The sequence below is a fragment of the Nanorana parkeri genome, unplaced genomic scaffold, assembly GCF_000935625.1.
Source record: "Nanorana parkeri isolate BGI_ZX_2015 unplaced genomic scaffold, ASM93562v1 scaffold7, whole genome shotgun sequence".
NCBI classification, from domain to species: domain Eukaryota; kingdom Metazoa; phylum Chordata; class Amphibia; order Anura; family Dicroglossidae; genus Nanorana; species Nanorana parkeri.
Window position 1 is genome coordinate 1043120 of NW_017306275.1, and position 27927 is coordinate 1071046.

Below are 27927 nucleotides of genomic sequence, written 5' to 3' on the forward strand. Positions count from 1 at the left end.
TGTAGCTTCCCGCCGTGCTTCTCGGGAGCGGAGTTCTTCCTCTTCACTCACCGAGCGGCGGCCGCCCAGAAATGGCTACAGCGGGTGTAAGCCTGCCGGGCCAGAGCGGAGACGGCGGCTCTCTCCCCACCGTCTTCATATACGACTGCCGCTCAGAGCAGTCTGCGCGTGAGAAGAGCCTGGTGGTGCGCGGGAACTTCGCGGAGCTCCGTCAGGACGTGTGTCAGGTAATGAGGGTCATGGCCAGTGACGTCCTGGGAGGTGGGGACAGGTCAGGGGCCGACTTTCACTGGGGACATATGACTGCCTATAAGGAAGGCACATATGGGTCACTGCTCTGCGTCTATGGGGCCATTTATTAAAGGAGGCTGGTCACTTGGTTAAGGGAAGTGGAAATAAACTTTAAAAATAACACATTTAGAGCAGACAGACATGTTTCTTCTGCTTTAACCCCTTCATGACTGAGGCCCTTTTTTCAATTTTTGCACCCATGTTATATTCCACATTTTAGGCCTGAAAATGACGTAAAACCCCCCAACATTATATATTTTCTGAATGCCAAGACCCTATAGAAACCTGCTTGTCTGCAATTAGTAATGTGCGGGAATTGGTGGGAATAAAGTTCACCTGAGGCAAATAGGCTGAGTTCAAGCTTACACAAAACTGTCAAGCCCGTGACACACTGCACATGAAGCCGCTAACAGCAAAGTGAAGGTGCGAGGATATATGCATGCAGTGTTTGAGAGCTGGAGGAGCTGAGCACAGCGAGATGAAAGACTTTATCTTCAGCCAATTGGCTCACGTGTGTGAACTCCATAGGGTTCATGTCCTGATGAGCAGGTTCATATGCATGAGCCGATTGGCTGAATATTACATTTTTCGCCTCCGCTGTGCAAGCTCTCTCTTGCTGACGCACACGATAGGAAATTGCAAGACACACTGCACGCCGCCGATTTCCTTTGCTCTGGACGTCTTCTCATGCAGTGTATCACAGCCTTCGCTGACACACTCCCTCCAGTCTCAATCAGTTGCGGCAGGGTCATTCCTCACCCCACAGCTACGGGTTACAGGGCATGCCCTTAGAAGATACCATTCTGCTTTGGAATATCATGACATATAGATATTACTAAGACAGGGAATGCCCCTGCCGCAACTGATTGGGCTGGGAGGTGGGCGTGTCAGTGACAGTTTTGCTCATGAATGGGTGAACTTTCACAACAAGCCCCCATTTGCTATCAGAGATGAGGCTGGGCTTGATGTGAACCCAGTTCATCTGAGCTTGACCAAGCCCACCCAAATTTGTGACTGCCACCACCGACACAGACACTTTGGGGGTGATTTACTAACCTAAACACACGCACGCACCAGGTGTGTGTGATTTTCCACACAGCAAAACGTATTTATCAACCAAAAAGTCTCTAAAAGCATATTTCCACTAATGCCATATATGGAAAAATCATGCACATGATGCATATATAATGCTGCTTCACAGTTTAGACAAAAATGGTTAGCTCATGCATTTACATTCCTGCATTCATCAACGCAAGCAACATAACATAGAGCTAATTTACACCACATTACCTTGCAATTCATTGCAGGGCTTTGCACAACACACCTGCTGGGTGTGTACACACTACAAAGGTGTTTCGATTCCTCCCATAGATCATGCTGGGAGGGAACACACTACAGAGGTGTATACACGTTCATGGTGTGTTTATAAGGTTAGTAAATCAACCCCATTGTGTCTCTGCAATCCTCGCCCTTTGCAATACAACCGTACAGCCAAAATAAAACGGATCCGGATGCAAATTTTTCTCAAAGGAGCAAAATTCTAACAGTAAATGTGGTTGTTCAGGAAACTCCATTTGTTTCCTCAATCAAATGTTAAGACCAAGGGCATTCATCAAGTCTCTCATGGCATCGAATGTTCTGATGAGATATTTCGTATAAACGTTCGCATGAAAATCGACCAGTGTATGGCCGGCTTAAATCACCGTTTCTTTTTTTTGGCGTGTCTCTCCTATTGAAGCCTCTTGGGATATACATATGTCCTATTGGATACAGTCACTGTTCAGGTATTCCGACAGCCGTAAGGCTAGGTTCATACCTAGGCAACACCTCCCCGCGTGGCAATCGTGCGCGATTCCGCGCGGATTGATACAGTCAGGAGTCACCAAAGTGTGAACCGATCGCGTTGTGGGTGCCGTTATTTTCTAATGGCACCCCAGTCAAGCCGGGTGGATTGCGCGGTTTCCCGCCGCAATTTCGAACATGAACAGCTAAAACAGCCGTGCATTGCAGAAAGAAGGTACTTGTACCTTTTTTTTCTCCGATTGCCACGCGCATATTGCCCCATTGAAATCAATGGGGCCGCATGGCAATTGCTGCCTGCATGGTGCAGGACCGCACGACACCCGGGACGGTTGTCGAGGGAGTATTGCAGGTGTGAACCAAGCCTGAGTGTGATGACTGCTTGATTACAATAGCTGGCAGAGAGGATTCCTTCATTCACACTGTTTAGTACGGATGCACCGACATATCGGTCGCCGAAAATGGCACTTTTGGCTAAATGCCGAAAGTGGCATTTTCCTGCTGATACATCGGAGCCTCCCTGCTTTCTCTCCTCCCCGCTGGGCGCTGCTCTGTGTCCCAGCGTGGAGGAGAGAAAGTGACAGCCGGCCGAGCGCTGCGGAAGGGGAGCGCTGTGAGCGGCCGGCATCTCTCCCACACCGCTCAGCCACCTATCACAGTCCGGCAGAGTGGTGTGGGGGCGGAGACAGCCCGCTCTGTCACAGGAGGCTGGGCTCTCCTCCCTGCACTGCTCGCTCAGCCTCCTGTGACAGCGTGTCAGAGAGGAGAGCAAGTGCAAACACTCCGTGATCACTGAGTGTTGGTAGATAATGGTATGTGTACTATACCCTCAATTATGAATGAATGGGAAGTGATCTACATGACCTCCTGTTCATTCATAGTTGTAGTTATAGTAAACATACTCTGTTCTCATGTTATGAATGAACAGGAACACTCAAATATGATTCCTGTTGATTGATAAAGGTGGCCATACACTGTACAACCCTCGCAAGACTTTTGTCTTGCGAGGGTTGTAAAGTAATTTAAAAAAACTTACGATCTGCCCATCTTAGACAGGCAGATCGTACTTGCGATCATCGCAAGCCCGCTCTGCAGGGGGGCGGGCTTCCGATGACTGCAATGCTGAACGGGGAGTGTGCGCGTGCGCACACCGGCCCGTTCGGCAGTTGTCAAACAAGCATGCCTCTAACCCGCCAAGAATTGTACGATTCTCTGCGGGTTTTCCAGCGTGCTTGTTCGACGGAAGACCGTACAGTAGAAACGGTCGCACGCCTTCCATACACTTTGCGATTATCGTACGATCGCGGGATTTCCCGCGATTCTCGTACGATAATCGTACAGTGTATGGGCACCTTAACAGGGGATAAAGAAAAAGAGAATGAGGACTCTGTTCTCGATCTCTTTTTCTATTTTAAAAGGGAAATATCAGGGGTCTGTTTAGACCCCTAATATTCCTCAAAGCCCCTTAAAGTAAAGTAAAAAAATTAAAATATTTAATAAAAAAATGAATTAATAAAAATATTTGATAAAAAAATGAAAACGTTTATAAAAAATAAAATATTAAAAACATTCGAAAAAATTAAAATAAAAAAATTTTTGGTTTCGGCCTGACAATTTTTTTGGTTTCGTTTCGGTTTTTAAATTTCTATTTCGGTGTACCTTTACTGTTTAGTGTAGATGGGGGAGCCAAGTGATTTTCTCTGTTTCATTCTTCCATCATGCAGTCTAGACGAGAGAAAACGTCATGTGTATGGCTGACTTTAGTTGTCATCAAAACCCAATGTCCCTCTATTTCCATAGTGTTGGATTTTCCCTGACTTTCTGTCTAGATGACAGTGGTCACCAGGAAAAAATAGAAAGAACAAATATTCTTAGCAGGGTCACAGACTGCTACAGTATACACATCTGACAGAGGTTTGAACCCCTCTAGACTGAAAAAATAATATCCGGCTTTAGATACAATATGCTGATACAAAAGCTCTATGTATTTTGGAAACATTGCAAAAACAGAGCCTGTTGGAATCAGCCGCTGGCGCTGGCTCAACTGGTTTTGTTCCGTCAAACATGCTAGTGAGCTACAGAGCTATCTGTACAGTGCTAAAATAGTGTCAGTGCAATGCTGAAAACATGTAAAGAAAGTCAGTCTGCTGGCATGGTGGGCAAGCTGTGGTGATGATGCTAGATTTCCTGGCTGTTACTGAAGTTTATTTAACCACACCGAAGCTCCTGTCAATTAGGCATATTATGTACTCATGTATGGTCATTGACTTGCAGTTACAAAATGTAAGATTGCAGATATATGCACTCACTGTCATTTTTATGGGAACCCAACACTTCGAGTGTCAGATCCCCAGTGTCCCTGTCCCCCCTCCAACCCATACTATGTCAGCTGCCTTTGCAAGCACTTCATTGCATAGCCGCTCGAGTTCAAGCACTGAGACATAGTGGGAATGCACTTGTGGAGAGAAATCTGTTCAGGTGAATTCTGCACTTTGTGATCTATTCCACAATTCTGACCGATAGCTGACCCCTTGAAAGTTCCTGTACAGCAGGAGTGGCATGTGATTCATGAAGATTATCACCGTGGTGTTGCTCTCTGTCTGCAGGGTGGTTCATGTAAACAGTGGCTGCACCCTGTAGTGATCACACAGCTATCTAAGCTGTTATAAGGCTAGCATTACATGTTTAACCTCTTGCTGTCCGCCCGTAGTAAAAAAACGGACGGACGGCACTGCTGCATTTGCGGGTTGACGTCTCCAGACGGCAATTTTTTTCTGCTCGCGCGCGCCCCCTAGCGGGCACGCACAGGCAGAAAAGACCCGACCGTTGCACACTCCCGTTACCGGGTGTTTCACATATAGGCGATCAGCGGGTCCATAGCCCGCCGATCGCCTATATGTGCTCGTTCGCGGCACACATCTCTGCTTCATCAGCTTCTTTTGGGGTCCACAGGTGATATTAGGGGTCCTAGAGACCCCTAATGTCTCCATAAAGAGGACCTGTCAGTGTGCCTTTGCTATTATATAGGGGGATTGTTATCCCCCTACCCTATATAATAGCAATAACAATAAGTGCAAAAAAATAAAAGTAACACATAAAAAAGTAAAATAAAAGTCACATATAAAAAAAGGGGAAAAACCCCCCCCAAATGTTTAACTCCCCCACCCCCACGTTTACGCGCCTATAAACGTAAATACGCGTCCGGTGCCCCAGCGCGCAAAAATTACAATTGCGCTACACATGTTACATATCGCCGCGAACGTCGCAGTGAGAGCAATCATTTTAGGGCCATCAATCACTGATAACACTAAACTGATGAGCGGTAACAGCTTTTAAAGCGTCGCCTATGGCCAATTTTGGGTATTATCGTTTTTTGAGGTTTCGCGCGCGCACGCAATTTTAAGGCTTGACATGTTTAGTGTCTTTTTACCCGACGTGACCCCATCTTTTATATTTTACCAAAAAATTGGGTAATAATAAATGTTTTATCATTTAATATAGGGGAAACTGTTTTTTTTTTTAAATTTCGGTAATTTTTCCTTAATATAGTAAAAAAATAAAACCCCCAGTGGTGAATAAATACCACCAAAAGAAAGCTCTATCTGTCCCCAAAAAAGGGTATAAAATTCATTTCAGTACAGCGCTGCATGACGGAATAAATGTCAGTCAAAGTAACGCAGCGCTGAATACTGAAAAATGGCCTGGATGGGAAGGGGGTTCAACACCTCGGATGTCAACTGGTTAAGGCAGAGTGCATTTACATGCCAGGTTGTGAAGGCATTACCAACCTTCTGAGACATTAGTTTATATGCAGCAAATGTATGATTTTTATTACCATTTACTAACAAACTCTTTTTATGCCATAATTATTGAAATCCCAGTTCTGTTTGTATTGTAGCAGCTTTTTTTTTTAATAAGTTTTTATTGAACTTTTTTCACATTTTACAACAAAATAAAACACAGGTTATCACTCAAACAGCAGGCAAGCAATATGACACCAATCCCAAATATAAAAGGAAAAAAGTAAATACCAAGGTATAATCAATACTGTTCCCCCTGACTCAGTAAATAATTGTAGGAGCTTTTAATGTGGCTGAGCAGGAAGAATAGGCCTACAGGTATAGTGCATCATATGTACACATTCCAAGCTGTGGTGGATGCTGAAGAAGGTCAAACATACTGTCGTTATTTTTCTTCCTTTCTGCTTACTAGCAAAGTGAGATGAAAAGGTGTATATACAATTACCTTTACACACACATACTTTATGCGCACATACACATGTTTTTATCATATGTCCTGTATGTGGCGTTTATAGTCTGATCACATTTTAATGTAAAAATAAGTACTCATAACATTGGTCTTGTGGTCAAGGTACCTGAGAAGTGACATTCTGGCAGAGTTTGTGGTTTCTAAATGTTTACCTTCCTCTTTAGTGGAGATTTCATGACCAGTTTTATTGCACTGGTAATGTAATTAGATCAAGAGAATTGCTTCTACCTGTTATATGTATTTACTTTTTACTTTTTCTTTTTTTTAATAGGAATTTGGGATCAATACAAATGAAAAGTTTGTCATTTCAACAACAAACAGAACGGAAGTAACAGCCACAAACTTTAGTAAGTGTATATTATTCATATAAATAGGTTGTGCAGACTGTGGAGAGGGAAAAAAGGTCTGTTTTGGCTACACAATAAGGTGTTTGTCACTTGTATATTCTCTCAAGGGGAATTTATCAATATTGGAGCAGACACAATCTGGAGCAGTTGCCCAGGGCAACCAATCAGCTTCTCTCTTCAGTTTGTTCAGTTAAGATTTGAAAATGAGAGAAGCTGATTGGTTACCATGCACATTTTGTCTGCTCCAGTTTTGATAAATTCCTCTCTCTATGTTCTAGGCCACATTCACATGGGCACATAGGCACCTACAGAGTGCAGAATGCATGTCACAAGGGTTGGCATACAGCCACAGTCAGCAGTCTGTACAAATTACTTACAGGTTACCAGACACATATACCTACACATCTGAGCAATTGCATGCGTATAGCGATAGATGAGTGGCCCAGGATACAGACTGTCTGTGTCCAGGGGCGTGCATCCGTATGTTATTCACACGTGCAGTACCCTATGTACAGCCACAGTTTCTGTCAGCATGATATTGATTTGTACAGACTGATGAGCACTAAGACCTATGACTCCCAGGTGTCTAAACATGTACATTATGCACACTGTACTGGTCATTCTGCCTGTGTGAATTTTATTAAAATTACAGAAAGTGTGCTACTGACTACAAACTCCCACCCCCACTATTCGTTTTTTATTACTTTTATTTTCTTGCTAATCCGGCGACATCACCACAGCTTCTTCTTCCTGCTTCAGGGGGGGCAGGCATTCTTCAGGGCTAATTGGTGCTCTAATCACATATGAACACTGCTCAGTCCTGGGCTCACATGAAATGGGCAGAATGATAGTTTATTTCTGCTTGAAGAGGACCACAGGCACTTGACTAAGAATGACACTTCAGTAAGAAGTCAGGGACCGCGCTGTGGTGTTCAGAACCCTGACCCTGTGTCCCTCAATGAATGATTCAGAAAAGTCGTTTTGAAGCAATTACATTATTTTATATGTATTGTTCCCTAGATCTGATTATAAAAGGTGACATCATTACTCTTTACCTTCTCAATGCAATTGACCAATTACTTCCATCATCAACGAAAGAAAGAATCAGTTTCTTACCTCATTATGATACCTTGGTCAAAAGTGGAATGTACGAGTATTATGCTAGTGAAGGACAAAACCCATTGCGTAAGTACTTTTTTCTTTTAATTTTATTTTCTTTAAACACTGATACAAATGTGTGCATACTGTAATATGACCGTATTCCATGTTTGTCTTTGTGCTTATTAAATCTGGCCTTTCTGGATGCCCCATGCATTCTTATCCTAGAATACATGTGTAAAACAAATCAATTGCATGTGTTTTTGATGGTATATTGCAGACAAATATTTGACTGCCGTTATCTTTTTGATTAGGTTTGTGCAAAACAAGTATTGCTAGCCTTCAGACTAAATGGTTCCAGTCTTCAAGGATTGGATACTTCAGAGTTTTAGGACCTTTTTAACTGACAAAAGTAAATTAAGTAAGATGTGATTTACTGAACAAAATGATTCCCGCATTTGTTTGTAGCCCTGACGTATGTAGTAGTGACGTTGTACAACCTAGACCTTTTATATGTTGCTTACAAAAACAGCTAATAATGGCAGCAAGTTAGTCTCATTTGGATGCATTATATGCACTCCATTTTAGTCCTAGTGCCAGCGTTGTAAAAAAAAAAAAACTACAATTAAGCGTTAAGACTCTATTTATGTTTCTTTTAAATTCTGCCAAAGCTGAACACCAGTTTGAGTCAGCCTACATTGCAAGGTTGGCCATGCATGTTTCCAATAAAAGCGAGTTACCAAGATTTTCTATTATTGCACAGGGCTCCTTGCCAACCTCCATAGCTTTTTATCACTGTCTGCGTCCCCACTGAGAAGATTTAACTTCATTTGCTGTTTTGATGACAGGCTGTCGGAAAGACAGGAAATGATGGGATTTATCATTATTTGTTGCAGGTTTCTGGTTCTCTTTGTGTCTTCCTGTCCTGATAATACCCACACCTTTTATTTATTTTCCTGATGTAGCTAGGACAGAAAGTGAGGGGATCTTCCCCAGTCAGGACACACAATAAAAAATTAAATAAAGTTTGGTTAGCTATGACACCATTTTGTAGATATAAACAAATGGGGATCTGAAATTTTGTCTTCAATATGAGCAAAATATGTCAATTTTAGTGGAATATGAAATATAAGAATATAATCATTTCGATTTTTTTTTTTTGTCTAATGAGCTAATGTTAAAAAGTTGTATACGTTTTTTGAATGCCCCAGGGGGCCAAGTACATGTAGCACTTGATCCTATTATAATCCTTGGCCTCCATGTGCATTAACCGCTTGCCTTACGCACACTGTAAATAAACGGAAGGACGGCAAGCTCCCTCCATTGGGGCGCAGTAAATATATTAATTATTGAATACACGTTGACAGGTGTAAACAGCTGGTAACGACTGTTACATATACACACGCCTTCGGGTGGCACTATAGCCGTATGGTGCCCAGCAGTGTGCACCCCTCTCTTTCCCCTCCCCCCTCCACCGCCGTTACTAGCTACCCTGGGCTCTGCTGTCCCCTCTGCGGGCCCAGGAGCGGCTCGGCAGCTCTGCATTAGGAATGAAGGGAGATCAGCACTCTCCCATCTGCTGATCTATCCTCCGATCTCTGAATGCGGAAGTGGTGTAATATTCAGCTGTCATTTCTCTGGCTGCTATAGCCAGATAAGAAACTAATGAAGCAGATCTGTGCTTCATCAACTTCCTTGGGGGTCCCAAGGTGACATTAGGGGTCTTATAGGTGATTTGCATTGTTTGTAAGCCCAGTTCACATCACTGCGTTGCGGTAGTTTGCTCTGAAAAACAGAACTGCCTGCAGTACTTTTTCAGCGCAGGGTGGTGGGACGCAGCACAAACCGCATTGCTTCATAATTTGGCTGTAGAACTAAAGGAAGTGTAATTTGCGGGTATGCAGCCATTTCGAAGCAAGGATTTTCAATGTGCACATGAGGTCATCAGATGTGTGGAGAAGATCTCTTACTACTTATTTCTTTTGCCATCCTTATTTTGTCATCTGTATCTGTGAACCTATATTGAGTAATATTGTTTTATTACTTGATAGCTTTAAGTTATAATGCATCCTGATTTCTGATACACTTATTAATAGACCCCCCAAATGGGCTTTCTAATTTTCTTTTCAGCTTTCGCTCTGGCAGAGTTAATAGACAATTCACTTTCAGCAACATCACAAAATTCAGACAGTCGAAACATTCAGATACGCCTGGTATGTAACCTTGGCATTTTATTATTTTTCACTGTTCATCATAAAAAAATGTTAATGGCTCAATCTGGTTTTTTGTTTTTTAATATGAATACAACAGCTTTTTGATGAAACTCAAGGAAAGCCTGCTGTTGCTGTCATAGATAATGGAAAAGGAATGACTTCAACACAACTTAAAAACTGGGCAGTGTATCGTTTGTCAAAGTTTACAAGGGGAACTGGAAATTACAGGTTTGAAATAGTTTACAATATTGTATCCGTATACACTGTACGTGATGATTAAGGAAAATCTAAAATAAAACTTGTAGGACAAAGTCTTGTTTAAATATAATTACATATGTTCCTGAACCCTATAAAAAAATGCTTTGTTACTGATGATAAATACTGTTTTCAGCAGCATTGCCTGACCATTTGCCTGATGCCTCCTTTGCTGTAAACAAAGTGTTCCTAGCGACCCTTAGAGGGTGGCCTTTGGAGACAGAAGACCTGGTCTGTATTGAGGAAAATAAGCAATCATTTTTCCATGAGTAGATGTTTCAGAGCACAGCAGGAAGTATCAGAGCAAGCTGAAAACAGGATTTTTCTTCAGAGTTGGTAGCCCTTCATTTTGGCTGCTGCCGTAAATGTATATTTTCTGGTGAAAGTGCAGATATGATTTAAATAAGCTGATGAAAAGGTACGTTACATAGCTGGGTTTTGTAGAGTAACAGAAAGTTATTTTATATTCGTTACAAAATTGAAATTTCAGGTTCTGGTTTATACAATGGTTTAAGTCACTCAGAGAGATTTATTGAGCTAGTTGCTTATGTAACAAAGCGTGTAAACTAATCGGGCTCATTTATGATAGGATTAGGGTTTCTTTTTTTTTTTTTTTTGCAACTGAAAACTGCAGAGCTCTGAGACAGCTAGGCAGTGATCTAGGGAGGTTTTCACACAAACATTGTTTTATATAGGTGCACAGCAACATGTTTGGGGCTAAATTAAATAAATGAATCAAGCTGAAAACCTATAGCAATACTAGCTAATTGCTTCTATTTTGCACTACCCTACTGTACAGTACTGCAAGACTAATTTTTTGATCTATAAGTGCAAAGTCTGTACTTTTGTGCATTCATATGGTAAAGGACATTTTCATTGATTTCTAATACCGTATTTCTAAAGTAAACCGGTAATAGCTTTTCTCATAGACATATTTTAAAGTTCAGTCTCAATAACTTTATTATATTTTTCCTAAGTGATGAAGAAAGTTATGTCCGTCCTCCTCCAGTTATGCGCAGCCTGAACAGCGACATTTCCTACTTTGGAGTGGGGGGAAAACAAGCTGTTTTCTTTATTGGTCAGTCCACTCGCGTAAGTGTTTTGCATATAATTCACATGGAATATATGGTAATGTGAAATTAAGGCTTTAGTTCTACCATGTAATTTGGATAGTCATACAATAGATGGATAAATGCTGTGTGTGTGCAGTGTATTTACCAGAATCATCCACAGCATAGTTTCGCCATGCAGCTTACTATTAAAGCTGAACAAATAGAGTGTAAATTTAGGAGCCATTGGTTTTCTTTTGTTCCCTTTTGGTATGATTTCTAGATATTTGCACGAATCCAGCCAAAAAGAACTCCTCCATTTTTTCCTCGGTATAGGGGTTTCCTGAAGTAAACACTGGTTGGTTACTGCTACTCACTCTTTGAGCATGGTGACTGGTCTTGTATTCTCAACACATATTGCAAATTTTAATATGGATTTTTATTTCTTAAAGATTATAACCAAGACATCAAATTCACAAGATGTTCATGAATTTTTGCTTTCCAAAGAAGATTTTGAGAAGAAAGAAAAAAATAAGGAATCTATATACAGTGGCTTTATTAGAAACAGAAAGGTAATATTTTACAGTTTGAACAGCAGCTAGCTATGTTTGTATCACACACACGTGTTGCATGTGGAAAGCTCAAAGCGGACCTTTACCCCCTTTTCCTAAAAATCACTGCAGCATGCAGCTCTGCATACTGACTTAAAATCTTCTTACATTCATTAGTTAAACAAACATGTTTTTAATTTACTTACAAATAGAGTTCATCTACTTCCTGGTCTAGTTCTGGCACAAATGATGTAAGTGCCAAAGCTTTGCATCCTGGGAAGGCTACATCAGCAGAGCATGGCTGGGAAATCTCATCTGTAATCTCAGGAGATCTCAGGGAAAGGCATTTTCCTCCCCTGAGAGGATGTGCATGATCACCTGTCCCAGTCACATGTGCCAGCAAAAGTAAATGGAGAGCTAGTAATCTGCCCTTAATTAACATGGCCACTGTCAGAAGACTGGGGAAGAAAAGAGAAATAAGGTATGCAAGGAATAGAAAACTTGCAATTATCTAGAAGTATGATTTTGTAGATTGTCATTACTAAACATTTCTAAAGGGGTGTTTGTTGTTATTTTAAAGATATGGGTAAAGGTCCGCTTTAATGTAGACTTGTACTGTGAAAGCTATGCCAAAAATGGCAAATGAGGGAAAGGATTAGTCACCAGGCTTCCTGCATCTTATTTTTTTCCTCAATGACTTTGGATGCTTTTTTCTGCACTGTATTTTTTGTGGAGGCAGCCTTGTTGTTAGAGGAGCAGGATATTGTATCCTCATGTCAGATCTACTCCCCCTAATGACTGTTGATCTGATGACTGGTGAGGTAATGATCAAGCAGTAGGAGCAGTAGGTAATGATCAAGCAGAGACACCAAACATGTGCGTGCAACTCTGGCAATTGCACTCACCCGCGAAATCGCAGAAAACTACCATACCCAAAATTGGCCATAGGCGACACCTTAAAAGCTTTTACCGCTCATCAGTTTAGTGTTATCAGTGATTGATGGCCCTAGACTTGTTGCTCTCACTCGGACGTTTGCGGCGATATGCAACATGTGCGGCGTAATAGGTGCAATCGTCTTTTTTGCATGTATGCGCCCCCGACGCATGTTTGCATGCGTGTATGTATGGGTGGGGACTTTAAAAAAATGTTTTATGGAGACATAAGGGGTCTCCAAGACGCCTAATGTCACCTAGGACCCCCCAAAAGAAGCTGATGAAGCACAGATCTGCTCCATCAGCTTCTTTCCAGCTTCTGAAGCTGGAGAGTGACACAAGAATGCGGAAGTGATGTATTATACAACACTTCCGCATTCTTGCAGAGGAGAGGGGACCGGAGGGAGCTCGTGTACCGAGCTCCCTCTGATCCCCTGTGACACAGGGGACATGCTGATCCCGGGCTCGCACCGGGCACAGCGGAGCCCGGGATCAGCGGGACAACGACGGGGGGGGGGGGGGACACCGATCGGCACCCCATACATGCGATCCGCCGGCTCTAAAGCCGGCGGATCGCTTGTATGGTAACGGGCATCGCTGCCTGGTTTTAAAAAACGGCAATTTCCCGCTCGCGCGCAAGGGGGGCGTGTCTGAGCGGACGTCTAAAGATGCCCCGCTCAGATCTAGAGAGCTCCGTGCCGGCCGTTTTTCTACTACGGCCGGCCCGGGGGCAGTTAATGTTACTTTAAGCAGCCAGGAGGGGATCCTGGCTGTTTCCATCAGCAGGAGCTTCTGGCCAATCCAGAGAGTTCATTCCATCTCCCTCCTTTTTTCCAATATATGTTGCAATATTAATATGTATATAAATGTTGCAATTTGAAGTACACCTGCACACACTGGCATTAACAATATTGCTAAATTCCTTAAAGGGCAAAAGGTTTTTAAGCTATTTCAAATGTTGATCAAATAAAATACAATGAATGATGCTTGTTGATGTTTAACCCCTTCATGACTGAGGCCCTTTTTTCAATTTTTGCACCCTTGTTATATTCCACACGGTGTCCGACTGGGGGGGGTGGCCCCTTCTTCGGGACACAGAAGCAATCTGGCGACAGGTAAGTCGCCAGGATCGCTTCTGTTGTAAAGCCGACAGTCGGCTCTACAAGTTTAAACAGACTCCCGGCGGCAAAAGTCGCCGGGAGTCTGTTTAAACAGCCCCGATGCTGGCGACGTACACTGTACGTCGTCAGTCACGAAGGGGTTAAAAGTGTTAGTTTTTGCAGAATTAGCTGGTCCCCTGAGCACTGGCCCTGATATCCTGTTTTATAATGGCTCCTTTCCCTTGCAAGGTCCTATGGAGCCACCCTTGTATGTGCTAGTAAGCTTTGTGTATCTTCAAAATCACACAGGTACAGCAAGACAAACCATTTCCCACCGCCCTCTCCTCCTTCTCACCAAGCTTCTTGCTGATAATCTTGTAGCCCATCTAGCCTTGTGCAGGTCTACAGTCTTTTCCCTAATGTCCTTTGACAGCTCTTTGATCTTGCTGATGGTGGTGAGATTTGAATGGAAGAAAGAGATTCTGTGGACAGGTGTCTTTTATATACATAATGAGTTGTCGTTGGGAGCACCTTCTTAAATTGACCACATAGCCAGTCTATGGGAGCCAGAATTATTGTTGGTTGGTAGGGGATCAAATACTTATTTTACTCGCTGAACTGCAACTCAATTTACAACATTTGTATCATGTGTATTTTCTGGATGTTTGGTTGATATTCTGTCTCTATCATTTAAAATAAACCTATGATAGACCTTTCATTTCTTTGTAAGTGGGCAAACTGACAAAATCTGCAGGGGATCAAATCATTATTTTCCACACTGTATATGCTGAAGTGCCTCAGAAGGAGTTGGGGGTGGTAAGGTTAATGCCACTATGATAATAAAGTTTGTAGCATTCAACAATTCAGGACTCGCATGGTATTCATTTTGGTTCAGTAGTCTGCTAAGTGGCCTAAACCGCTCAGGTTACACTTTCATGCAAGTTCATGCAACATCATTGGATGTATTTATAGATGTGCATGTGACGTACATTTTAAAGTAGTAAATTAATTCCCTTATAACATTCCATGATTTTATATCATTCGGTTTTCTAGCCAGCTGATTTCTCTCATTTACAAGAAGATGAACGCTATCTTCGTAATCTCATCATGGAAGAAAACACTAAAGATAGCTTCACAGCCATTATCATTACTGGTATTCAGCCTGACCATATACAGTACCTGAAGAATTTTCTTAATATGTGGGCCAGGCAATTGTCGTGAGTATATGCGATCACTAATTCCATTCTATAAGCACAGTTTATGCTATGTATCTATTTTTTTTTCTTTAAGTAATAAAAAGGTTAACTTGCCTTCTGATGTGAAAATATTTTATGTAACAAGAGCTTCTTATTGCAGGCACATCTACCATTATTACATACATGGTCCTAGAGGAAATGTTGTGAATAATCCCAAAGGCAAATTTAACAGCCGCATAGACTTGAAGGTAAATGCAAAGACTATTTTATAATAATATTTGAAAGATATTTTATTTCTAATTCTCAAGTGTCATAAAAAATAATGGAGGCTGCCATTACTGAACTCTCCTGTGAGATCTAGTTCCATGGCTGTAATTCTCATGCTTTGATTTCAATGTTGTCGGAGTTGCTGACCAGAAACAAGTATAAAGTAGTTCCGAAACATGGATATTTCGGAACTGTGACTGAAACATTCTGAACAGACACAGCCAGGTTTTTGGCATTTTTAAGTAGCCTCTCCCTTACTTTCTCATGACCGAGTCACTTTAAGAGGTTGAGTTGTCTATCCTAAGGTATATGTAAACCAAATCAGTAAAAACTTATATAGGCATTAATATGTTCATGTGATTTCAAAAGTCATTTTAAAACTTTTTACAACGTATATCTCTGGTTAAAATAAAACTGCCCTTAAGAGCTGCAACAGTTAATCGATTTAGTAGTTTAAAATCGACGATTGAAAACGTTTTAATTCGTCGGCTATCGATTGATTTGCCTGTTCGGGGGGTCCACACGCGGCCTGAGCCACATGTCACACGCTGCGGCCGCCGTGCCCACCGCACAGGCTGCATAAGCCACGCCCACAGGAGGCTGAAGGCGCGAATGCCGCTGCTCTCCTCCTCGACGCGATCTCCCTCACTCGTCGCTGGCCCGCCGACAATCGAGGGCCCACCATCTGAAAGCAAGTCAGTGGTGGAATAGGTGTACAGAGCTGCAGTATGGAACAGGTGTGCGGGGATATAGTGGTGGAATAGGTGTGCGGACATATTAAACACACCACTGTATAATGTATTATTGCTGGGATTGGTTGTTCCTCTATAGCTTGTGGTATTCTCCATTGCGCTGCACACCACACTCTTTTTTTACTTCCACTGCTCCAGGCTTGCTCCCGTGATGGACTACAATCTCAATACAAACTAGTAGTCCATCACTGGAGCCTTTTTCTTTTCTTTTTTATCCGATTAATCAAACTTAATAATCGGTTAACTAATCGATTATGAAAATAATCGTTCGCTGCAGCCCTACTGCCCTTATTGTCATTTTAATGTCAACATTTGAAAGCCTGAATCCAACACATAGAATGGCAAAGCAAGTATAGGAAATGTGGGAAGCTGTTGTCACCGGGACAGAAATTTTCTCACAAGCTCTAGCCCTTCCCCACTTTACTAAAAATGTTTTTTTTTCCTGTATTTGTTGGACAGATTTACCAACACTTTCTTTCCTTGCAGGACATTGTGTAAAATCTCCCCAATACACAGGTGGCAGTAAAAATCTGACAAAGGCTGTAACCCCTTTTCTGCACTCCGAAACAAAATAAATAGTTTGGGCTTTAGTGTGAGAAAATATCCAGTAAAGATAACCCCCATATGGATGTACTCCTTGGGAATCAGTCAAACAAACTTTGTAAAAATGTATAACAGTTTATTAAATAACAATACAAACACATGAGTTAAAATGTTATTTATGTGTCCTGCTAATTTGTCTATACCTTATTGGACACAAAACAGTTACTGGAGGTCCTGGCCAGACCACATATGGAAAAGATCATGCATGATGGAAAGATAAGCCAATTGCAACTTGATATTCAAGCTATAGAATAGTAATCTTAAGGTGCCCTTGTTCATATGAATACTTTCTATGTGGCATTACCATCTGAAGTGGAAATATCCTATGATCATCACAGAATATAGACTCTCTTTCTATACCAGCTTTTTTTTTTTTCGAAGTGTGACTTCACTTTTAGTGCTGTAAGATTACATAGTTACATAGTTACTCAGGTTGAAAAAAGACACGTCCATTGAGTTCAACCTAATTACTATTCTATAGCTTGAATATCAAGTTGAAATTGGCTTATCTTTCCATCATGCATGATCTTTTCCATATGTGGTCTGGCCAGACCCTCCAGTAACTGATGTGTGTCTAATAAGGTATAGATCATTTGTGTTAGGGTTCCAACTTTAGAGTTCCCCGGGATTCAATCATGCTGCCCGCTTCAGACAAGTACTTGGGAATAAAGAGTCACACCAAATTGTGTATCCACTCTATATTCAAAGGTTTATTGTTAAACCAAATGATTATATAGACAGTGAAAGGGGCGATGGTGGAGCATAAACCAATGGAAAGACATACACGTATACAAAACTAATTATAATATGGACCATAGAACAGCTACAAAGAAAGAAATTAGCTGGACAGTTTCAAGGTCTTATGTTTCTTTCACAAAGATTTGGCCAGGAATGCAGTTTTATCATTTTGGAAACAAGTAAACTAGTTTCTGTAGAAAACACAATTTTCTCTTGTTCAAACATTAAGGCCCCATTCAAACTGAGCGATTTATTGCGCGGTAATTCCCGCGATATCGCGGCTATTTACCGCGTGATATCGCTCTCCAATGCATGGCAATGGGGCTCTGTCCATCGCTGTCGCGGGTCGCTACAGCAGGACCCTTTTTGGAGTGGATTTTGCCGCGATTCTAGCTTGCTCAATGCAAGCATTTGCGCGTCAAACGCGCGATATCGCGCAAAATGCACATCACGCAACAAACACGCGATTTGCGAATCGCTCAGTGTGAATGGGGCCTTAAGTGACAATAAACCCTCAGATTTTTTAACATAAAACAATACTGTAATGTGTGCCCAACTGTAATCCATGGTTGTTTCCCTTCTCTTTGCTGCTCTTCCTTTTAAATTTGTATCTGTTCTCATGCTGGGCAGAACTTCTGTTTTGCAGCAGACTGCCTTGTCTCAGGAATGGATACACGGTGTCTGTGTATAGGTTTGTATAGGCTCGTAACCTGAGCCAGCAATACAGGAAGAGGCACTGAGCTGAAAAGGGAAGTTCTCCCCCAGCATGAGAAGACATGAGGATTTAAAAGGAAGAGCAGCAAAGAGAAGGGAAACTACCATGGATTACAGTAAGACACACATTACAGTATTGGTTTATGTTAAAAAATCTGAGGGTTTAATGTCACTTTAAGTTTTGTGTATGCCAGAAACAGGCAAATGGTTATTTTGCCCTTTCAATTTGGGTTTAATACCCCTTGGAAATTATTCTGATTAGATTTTTGAAGCATTAGTAAACCTTGGGAGCTTTGACCACTTTGGTTCACCCTATATGGGGACCCCCTATTATATATATTTTTTAAATGGGGTTTGTGCTTCCTTTCCAGATGGAGGCAGAGTGTACCATTCTAAATATTGAACTTACTTGGGCTCCATTCACATATAGCGTTTTGCATTTCCCACGTATTTTTCCATGCGGAAGATTGTGCGGTGCGCAAACCCTAAGGCCCCGTTCACAATGAGCGATTTATCACGCGATTTTTGCAGCGATATCGCTCATTTCCAAACGATATCGCTCTATGTAGCTTCTCCAATCCATTTCAATGGAGCTGTTCACATCGCGTCGCTCAATATCGCTTGTAGCTCGTCGCTGTAGCTTGTCGCTCCTACATGACCCTTTTTTCGAGCGATTTTGCTCCTGATTGCATACAGCCCAATAGGAAAAAGTCGCGCGACAAGTCGCTCAATATCGCTCATATAAAATCACGCGGAAAATCGCACGGTTTTCATATCGCTCAGTGTGAATGGGGCCTAAAACCTTTCATCTGTGCGGATTTTGCTTGTTTGCAGCTATTACTATAGCCGAGGAATCTGACAAAAAAAAACGCGCTTGGACTATTTTGCGGTACATTTCATCGCAATACAGCGTATCACAACGCAGGCCAATATGCCACAACAGTTAAATATTATTTTAAAAAGGAAAAACAAAAACAAGCACTGTGATGCATTTTAACAACATGTGCATGGCGTACACTACAATATGATGCACGTGTATGTTGGGAGGCGGGGGTTTGTGTTTTTATTTTTTTTGGATGGGGGGGAGAGGGTTGGCTTTGGGGAAATATTAGGGGTCTAAACTGACCCCTGACCCTTTTTAAATTGAAAAAGAAATGGAGTCCTCAATCTCTTTTTCTGCAGCCTCAACAGTCAATGAATGGAAAGCACTCAGTACAGAGGCTTCCCATTCTTAACTGGTGATAGTAAAACATTTACTATCATTCAGTTTTTGAATGGGTGGAAGCCTGTATACTGAGGCTTCCACCCATTAAGAAACTCATGAATGAACAGGAAGTGATGTAAAGCACTTCCTGTTCATTTAAAAACTGGGGGCAACATAGTTTGTTTACAAACATTGGAGTGATCAGCTAATTACTCCAGTGTTTGCTCTGAACGCAGAGGATCGGTAAATATCACAGATATTTACTGATCCTCCAGCTCGGCCATCCGACCAGCTCGGCATACACAGATGACAAAGCTGCCGCAATCCTGGATTTGACAGCCGGTGGCTCTGATCTCCTCACACACAGCCATCCTGAACTTGCGGCTCCCCAGAGGCTGCAGATGCTGGATTTTTGTTAATAGCGGTCATCAACGACTATTAATTTTAAAGGGGACCGTCGGTGGGAAACGTTCTGATATAAGTTCATGGTCGCTTTACTTATAGCAGAACGGTAAGAGCCACCGACGTGTGACATACTGACGTGGCCAGCTGGAAACACTATTGTTCTGCCGTATGTCATATGTCGGTGGCAGCAAAAGGGTTAAAGGATTTTCTTTTAAGTAGCTGAATATTGATTTCTGTCCTTTTAGAACTAAAAGTTTTTTTTATTTTTGATTTCTACAAGTAATCTGTAGAGGTTTTGAAATAGTAAGGCATAGTATTTTTTTATTTTTTATGCAAAGTGATGCATTTATATCTATTTGTGTCCTATCTTATAATGTTTTTTGTTATCCTGTAGACTAAAGCTGAGAGTGATTGCAATATAGTTACTTCATGATCTCTTCTTTTTCTTACATTTGTCAATCTTCTTGGTTGCTGAAATAATTTAGGCACCATGTATTCTTCTATTCTTTTACAGATCTACGTGTTTGAAAAAGGAAAATCACCTAAGACTATTGACTTAAGAGATGTCTGTGATGACATGCAGACACTGTATATTAACAGTGCTTCTGATAGCTTTGAGTTTAAGGCTCAAGTTGAAGGAGATGGTATAGTAGAAGGGATCGTAAGATATCATCCTTTCTTATATGACAAAGAAACCTATCCAGAAGACCCTTACTTTTCCACAAGTAAGTCAGTGTGTTAAATGTTTTGTTCCTCTTTATTTAAGAAGATGGTTCCTTTCTAATAACTGACTTGTTCAAGATGACTAACAGCACATTTTAATTATTAATGGGCTGTTCCCCTTGCAAGTAAAATTTTGAAAGCCCATTGCCCTACTGTTTGTAGAATGTGGAAGCCCATTTCTTTTCAATTCTTTACTCTTCCAGTGGACTACCATATTACTTTTTTCACTGTAGTCTTTTCAGAGTGGATGAGAGAACAGTACTCTTATTCTTACTGCTGTATACATTATTGTTAAATAACTGCAGCACACAATTTCTGCTGTGCACCCAAAAACCACTTCTGAGATACAGAGACTCGGAGATCGAGCAGTCAATGTGGAATGGCGAGTTAGTAAGGTGGAAGATACTATACAGCCATTTACAGGCAGGCAAACACACTCACTTGGGGAAGAGGGTTAACTGGCAAAGGAGAAGGCAGACAACCTGGGAAACAGGCCTTGTCGCAATAAAATTAGACTGCCCAGTTTCCCTGTAAAAAGTGGACAGAAACAAGCCGGTTGATTTCCTCGAGCAATGTTCAGCAGTGATGACCTGCATAATTGTCGAGCATGCTCACAGAGTCCTGAATGTGTCCCCCCACCTCCAGGTTCCCCACCACACTCAATAGTGTTTCAGATAAACTACAGGGAACGGCATTATTTCTTGCACAGGGCCAGAGATGGGGCACCCCTAAAGATTACAAATACTATGGCCTTTACTCTATTTTAATTAGTCCACAAAAGTAAGAAAGTAACAAACCAAGTTCCAAGCAGTTAAACAAAAGTTCTTCTCCATGGATCTCCAGTACGCCTTGATTGTTCTGGCAAATTAATGTATTCATTACCAGAGTAAGGCACATTACTTCACCTCTAGCTAACACCGCGGAATCTCTTTAACCCCTTAATGACTGAGGCCTTTTTTTCATTTTTTGTACCCATGTTATATTCCACATTTTAGGCCTGAAAATTACTTAAACCCCCCCAACATTATATATTTTCTGAATGCCAAGACCCTATAGAATAAAATGGTGGTAGTTGCAAATTTTTATGTTGCGCAATATTAGCGCAACTCCTTATTAAACCCCAATATTTAGTGAAAAATGTAATTAAATGCCCCAAAACACAACAAAATACCCAATGCCTCGGCCTAGATCCTCCCCTGGATCGGCAGCCACTACAAGAAAATTAGGTCTTATTAGTATATGGTGCATTTTTTACTTTAGGAGATGACACTACAGAACCCTGCCCCTAAGTCTGATGTGTACCCGATTTGAGCAGAGATATGATATCACCCAATGAAAGGTCCCAAGGAGATTTTACTAAATTATTGGGAGATTCTTTTGGCAGACTCAAACATAGAAGAATTCTGGAGTCCATACCCAAGCACGACAGCGAGAAATGCTAAGAGCTTGGGAGATGTTTTAGTTTAAAGTGAATTCCAGAGTTTAAGTGCTGATGTAATTTGTGTAAAAAATTGTAAGAAAAGGAAACATATTTTGGGCTTCTAAAAAAAAAAAAAAAGAAATGACTCCACACTCTTTTATAAACTGCCTGCAATGCATATATCGGAGTGGTATATGAGTGCCCTTGTGGATTACTATACATCAGAAAAACGAAAACAAGAATTAACACTACGTATTAATAAACATGTGCGGGACATTAGTAAGAAAAGAGCCCACCTCTTTACATGTCATAGTAGTCAAGGGTAAAAATACGGTTGCAATAAAGTTAAGTGGAAAAAAAAAAATGTGAATGGCCACTACCCCCCATGCACACGTATGTAAAAAGGTGCACACCTAGGACACCCATGGGTACGTAAGCGGCAATTTCACAGTAAATATTAAGTATTGCTGTGCACAGAGTTAAAGCAATAATTCTGGGGCCATCATTTATGGTTAACTAAAGTGATTTACTATAACAGTTTTTCACTATTCCATTGACACACACAGTTTTGAAGCTTGACATATTTTGTATGTCTTTCCTTAACATTTTTAAAACATTTTTTACAGAATAGGTTTGATAAACCAGTGTGCCGATATTGTGCAACGTAAAAAGCAATTGCCACCTTTCTGTTCTACCGGCCCACTGCATTCAGAAAAATCAATAAATAAATTCTATATACTGTATCATTGGGGGTTTATGTTAGAGGCCAAGATGTGCGTTAGTCTAATCCAAAACAGATAATAGTTATTTGCTATTTAAAACATTTTATCTTGCATGGATGATTTATGAATCTGAAAGTTACTAGTGTTTCTATCTATGTAGAAAAGGGAAGTATTCTGTAACTATTTAGAAGTGGTTCTTTAGTTCTTTAATTGGATTTCCCACTGTTACATCACCTGTGTTTCTAGCTACATCATTGCCTGTCCTTGTAACTGTGTTTGTTTTTCTTATATGTTGTTAGAGTACTGCCCCAGTGGGACACAACCTGCAGCTGAGAAGTGTTCTAAGCATGTAGTTCGAATATATTGAAATCTAAGTGTTCATAATTTTTCCTTTTTAGTATCACATAATTTACCTTGGCAAGCTACAGTTTAAAGGGGGCTATGCTTGGAAGAATGTTAATGTCCTATTTTTTCCTAAACCCTTCATTTTGTAGCAGGAGTGACCTTTTAAAGCTGGGTATACGTGGTTAGAATTTTATTAGAAAAAGTTTGTTTTTTGAACATTCGTTTAATTCTCCAGTAGTTAATGAGGTCAATTTGTCGGTCATTTTGGATCGTGCTGACAGAATGAATCGAAGGAGCCAAAAAACATTTCTTAAAGGAAATTTTAATAGTGAATGTTGTTTTGTTTTGGGAAATGCCCTTCATTCCATAATCAAATGTTAGAATCAAAAGAATTTTCGGACAACATTCTTCAAGTGCCTGACAACATTTTGGAATATTATGACAAGATTTTTTCGTACCAAAGCTCATATGAATTTCTAACCTTGTATATACCCAGCTGTATTCTGTAGGCTGCTTGTTTACCTGGAACTAAAGTTTCTTCTACTGCTGCATAGACATCTGGCAGAATCTCGTATTGCAGAATGACCAGAAAATGCAGTTTTTGTATTGTATTTAATTTGCCTGGATGCACTTTAAAAGCAGTGCCATGTATTATAATGTATTATGGCTGTCTTCTTATAGTGAATTTTACACACTTACCTCTGTCCCTTTTCATACAATCATACTGGTGAGGAAGAGATGTTTTCTAGGTTTCATTGTTTTTTGATTCAACATTGCACTTTTTGATATGTTTTGCTATAGAAAATGAGGATGATGAATTTGATGATGACTGTATACCAGTGGAGAAGGAAGCTCGAGGGAAAAGAGCAATCTTTGAATGTTTTTGGAATGGAAGACTTATTCCATATACCACAATTCATGAGTAAGCATTGTAATTGACAAGTAATTACCTATTGAACTTCTTGAGGGCTTTAAGCTTTGTGTTTCATATACTGTATATAGTAGCATTTAAAAAGGTGTGTGTTTGTGAAAATATATATTACACACACACATTTGTTGAATGTCCCATCAGTCAGTACTTAGCTGTGACTCCTGCAAAGGGAGTTACTATCAAATGTGTAAAAAAAATGTTTCAGTGCATGTGAGGTTGGGATTTCAGTTGTAAATGGTTTACACCCATCTTGCATCTCTAGCATTCTTCTACTACTCACAGATTGTGACTTGCAATAAACCTTTCCCAGTCTTGTACCAGCTGTGGTTTACTTAAATACAAGCTTGTGCATAAAGGTGGGTAGCAAGTTATATGCAAAGACTTGGCACAATGTTGTGTCTGAGTACAAGTTTCGCAGTACCGTATTTTGCGGTCCATAAGACGCACCGTACCATAGGACGCAGGGAGGTCCGGCGCGCCTCATGGAGCACTCGACAGACCGTAGCTTCTGTCACAGCTTCTATGACAGAAGCTGCAGTTAGTGACCGCTGAGACAGGTGGTGCTGTGATGACAGCACCGCGGTCTCAGTGATCACACAGAGCAGACGAAGAAAGTCCGTTCTTCGTCTGCTCTATGGTGATCTCGATCGTCGCCGCTGCTCGGTTTTAATACGAGTGATCTCATCAGATCACTCGTATTAAACGAGCAGTGGCTCCTACTACTGATCTCGATCGCCGCTGCTCGGTTTTAATACGAGTGATCTCATTAGATCACTTGTATTAAACAAGCAGTGGCTCCTACTACTCGCCCGGCGCCCGAAACTGCATGTCTCGGGCGTCGGGATTCGCTCCATAACACGCAGGCACATTTTCCCCCTCCTTTTGGGGGGAAAAAAGTGCATCTTATGGAGCGAAAAATACGGTATATTGTTTTTCATGGAGCAGTGAAAATAAGTAAAAAAGTGAAGTGAGCCCTGACATCTCCTGACCTCAATGTTTAAGTCTGCTCTCAAGCATGCCTAAAGCTTTACTGAACTTTTAAATTAAAGTGGAAGTGAAGTTGGGAAAAACAATTGCCAATCTGCAGGCTTTCTGTGATGGACAAGGCTTTGTAGTCTCTTCTACCATAAAAGCTTCTTTATATTTCCCTTGTATATGCAGAGCCTCGGCATGCTGAGATGAATAATGTGCATACACAGGATTTACATCATCTGGGCTCAGCTAATCAAGCGGTCGAAGATTCAAAACCTGTATTAGACTGGGGCAAGGATGGAAGCCCCAGAGAAGGAGGAGCAGGAGCACAGCGCTTGAGGGGATTGCTTTGGCAGGAAGTTCTGCCATAATATGCTGTGCATACTAGCCCATTAGAACTAAAAGCTCCTGGGCCCCCTTTTTTCAGTCTGCTTTACCTCTTATACTGATCTTGAAATGTAACCCTTAACCTCAAGTATATCCCCTAAAACTTACACTTTACCTTAACTACCTGCTGTCCGGCCGTTGTAATTAAACGGCCAGACAGCGGCTTCTTGAGGGCGGGTGGGCGTCTTTAGACATCCTATCCCGTCCCGCACGTGCCCGCCGCTAGGCGGCGCGCACGAGCGGGAAACCGGCTTTGAATGTAAACAGCTAGCGATCGCTGTTTACATACAAGCGTTCGTGCGTCTATTGAGACGCCCGATCGCTTGTAATATCCGGTCGGGTGTGCGGGCCATAAAGAGGACCTGTCACTGCAAATTGGCTATCACATAGAGAGCTTGCTTGCTCCCTATGTGATAGCAATAAAGTTCAGTGAAAAAAAGAAAGGTTTAAAAAAATTTTACAAAAAAATAAAATAAAAATCACAGATCAAAGCAATAAAAAAAAAATTAAAGTCCCCCACACGCAAACATGCGTCAAGCCCGCCTACGTGCGAAAACGTTGATTACATCCATTGCACCGCACATGTTACATATCGCCGCGAACGTCGGAGGTAGAGCAATAATTCTAGGGTCATCAATCACTGATAACACTAAACTGATGAGCGGTAAAAGCTTATAAAGCGTCGGCTATGGTCAATTTTGAGTATGGTAGTTTTTTGCGATTTAACGGGTGCGCGCAATTTTAAAGCTTGACATGTTTGGTGTCTATTTACCCGACGTGACCCCGTCTTTTATATTTTACCAAAAAATTGGGTAATAATAAATGTTTTATAACAACGTAGGGAGAACAGGGTTTTTTCAAACTTTTCGGTACTTTTTTTTTTATAATGTAAAAAAAAAAACCTGTAGTGGTGATTTAAATACTACCAAAAGAAAGCTCTATCTGTCCCCAAAAAATGGTATAAAATTAATTTCAGTACAGCGTTGCATGACGGAATAAATGTCAGTCAGTACTACAGGGCTGAATACTGAAAAATTGCCTGGACAGGAAGAGGGTATAAACACCTGGTCAGCAAGTAGTTAAAATAAAAGCTCCCCACACACATTACAATCTGATTGTACAATCACTGTTAAATCTACTAACAACCATGTCGTGCATAGGCCTGACTGAATTGTATATTGATTGAGTGGCTAGGTTAGGTAGGTTCACCTACAACATAGTATTGGTAGATCTAAAGTTGATTCTATGGTCAGATTGTAACGTATGTAGTGAGCCTTAAGGTGCCCATACACCTTACGAACATTGCATGACTTTTGTCTTGTGATGGTCGTAAGCTTATTGAAAGCTTGTACGATCTGTCCATCTTGGACGGGCAGATTGTACTTGTGATCATCGAAGCGGGCTTCCGATCACTGCAAACGGGCAGTGTGCGCGTGCGCACAACGGCCCATTCGGCAGTTGTGGAAGAAGCAGGCCTGCTTGTTCAACGGAAGATGTGCGACCGTACAGTAGAAACGATCGCACGCCTTCCATACACTGTACGATTATCGTACGATCGCGGGATTTCCCGCGATTCTCGTACGAGAATCGCACAGTGTATGGGCACCTTTAGTCTCAACCTCTTCTGATCTGTTTTTATCTTCTTGCCGAAGGTATTGATAATTTTTTGTGTGGAGATTGGTATCAAAACAGAGCAGCACAGAGATGCTTTCCAATTTTCTAGAATAGAATACCAATATAAGGCACCATTTGTCCAAATGAGAATGCAAACAGTTAAAATGGACCTATGCTAAAATGTTAAGATATGTCTTGCTGAAAGAAACCTTTTTAAGGGTATAGTATTTTGTTTTCTTGAACGTCACTTCAGGTTCTCTTTAGTTATGGCCATGTGTCATTAAACAAGTTCTCTGCTGAAGGGAGGATCTGAGTTCATATTGATTTACCCTTCTCATTAGCAGAGATGATGTCACCAAGTCCTTCAGACTTCACAGTTTACTGTTTCAGCAAAAAAAAAAGTTACAAATTGGAACTTCATATAACATTAGAAGTACATTTTACTTCAATGAACATTGCTCATACAGTATTTACGGCGTATATGATCATGGCTACACAAATAGATCTATGTGGGGGAAGCCCGTGACACATAAATGGTTACTCTATGTGCTGTGAATGTAAAATAAGTGTGATCTTAAATTTCTCTCCCGTTCATTGAAGGACACAGGCAACAGATCGTAGATCCTGAATGGTAGGGGTAATATCGCCACCTGCAGGAGAAGGACGCTAGGCACAAAACTAAAGACCAATTACAGCCTAGGGGCGGCCCCTGCCGGTGGCCAAACCCCCTACCTGCTGACAAGTCTCCAGTTTTTTGCCTAGCGTCAGGAGTAAGGAGCTAAAAAATTTTCTCTGAAGAATTTTTTTCCTTTCTTCCGTTTGACTGGATTTTCTTCTAGCAAGTGTCCCCAGGGCGACAGGCTGGATGACTGTAGATCCTTGTAGTCTCCCCTGGGTGATCGACGAGCGCATGCAGACTCTGCTACGGTGGGTCGGCTGCGTGGGGTGGTCCTCCCCGACGCCTCATGGGATTCGTCCCGGGAGAGGGACCTTTGACCGGGGGCTCCGGCCCACCGGTCGCGGCTCTC

General features: G+C 41.4%; 1 protein-coding gene across 1 annotated transcript in view; it reads left to right on the top strand.

Moving 5' to 3' along the window:
- SMCHD1 (structural maintenance of chromosomes flexible hinge domain containing 1) overlaps nucleotides 1–27927 on the top strand; it is a 124538-nt gene continuing 96611 nt past the window's right edge. The window contains exons 1-11 of the mRNA XM_018553353.1: nucleotides 1–227; nucleotides 6632–6707; nucleotides 7728–7892; nucleotides 9936–10018; nucleotides 10116–10246; nucleotides 11251–11365; nucleotides 11775–11894; nucleotides 14960–15123; nucleotides 15263–15350; nucleotides 20300–20510; nucleotides 23797–23917. Of these exons, the coding sequence (XP_018408855.1) occupies nucleotides 72–227; nucleotides 6632–6707; nucleotides 7728–7892; nucleotides 9936–10018; nucleotides 10116–10246; nucleotides 11251–11365; nucleotides 11775–11894; nucleotides 14960–15123; nucleotides 15263–15350; nucleotides 20300–20510; nucleotides 23797–23917 (1430 nt within the window). The 5' untranslated portion in view covers nucleotides 1–71. The remainder of the gene's footprint in view (nucleotides 228–6631; nucleotides 6708–7727; nucleotides 7893–9935; nucleotides 10019–10115; nucleotides 10247–11250; nucleotides 11366–11774; nucleotides 11895–14959; nucleotides 15124–15262; nucleotides 15351–20299; nucleotides 20511–23796; nucleotides 23918–27927) is intronic.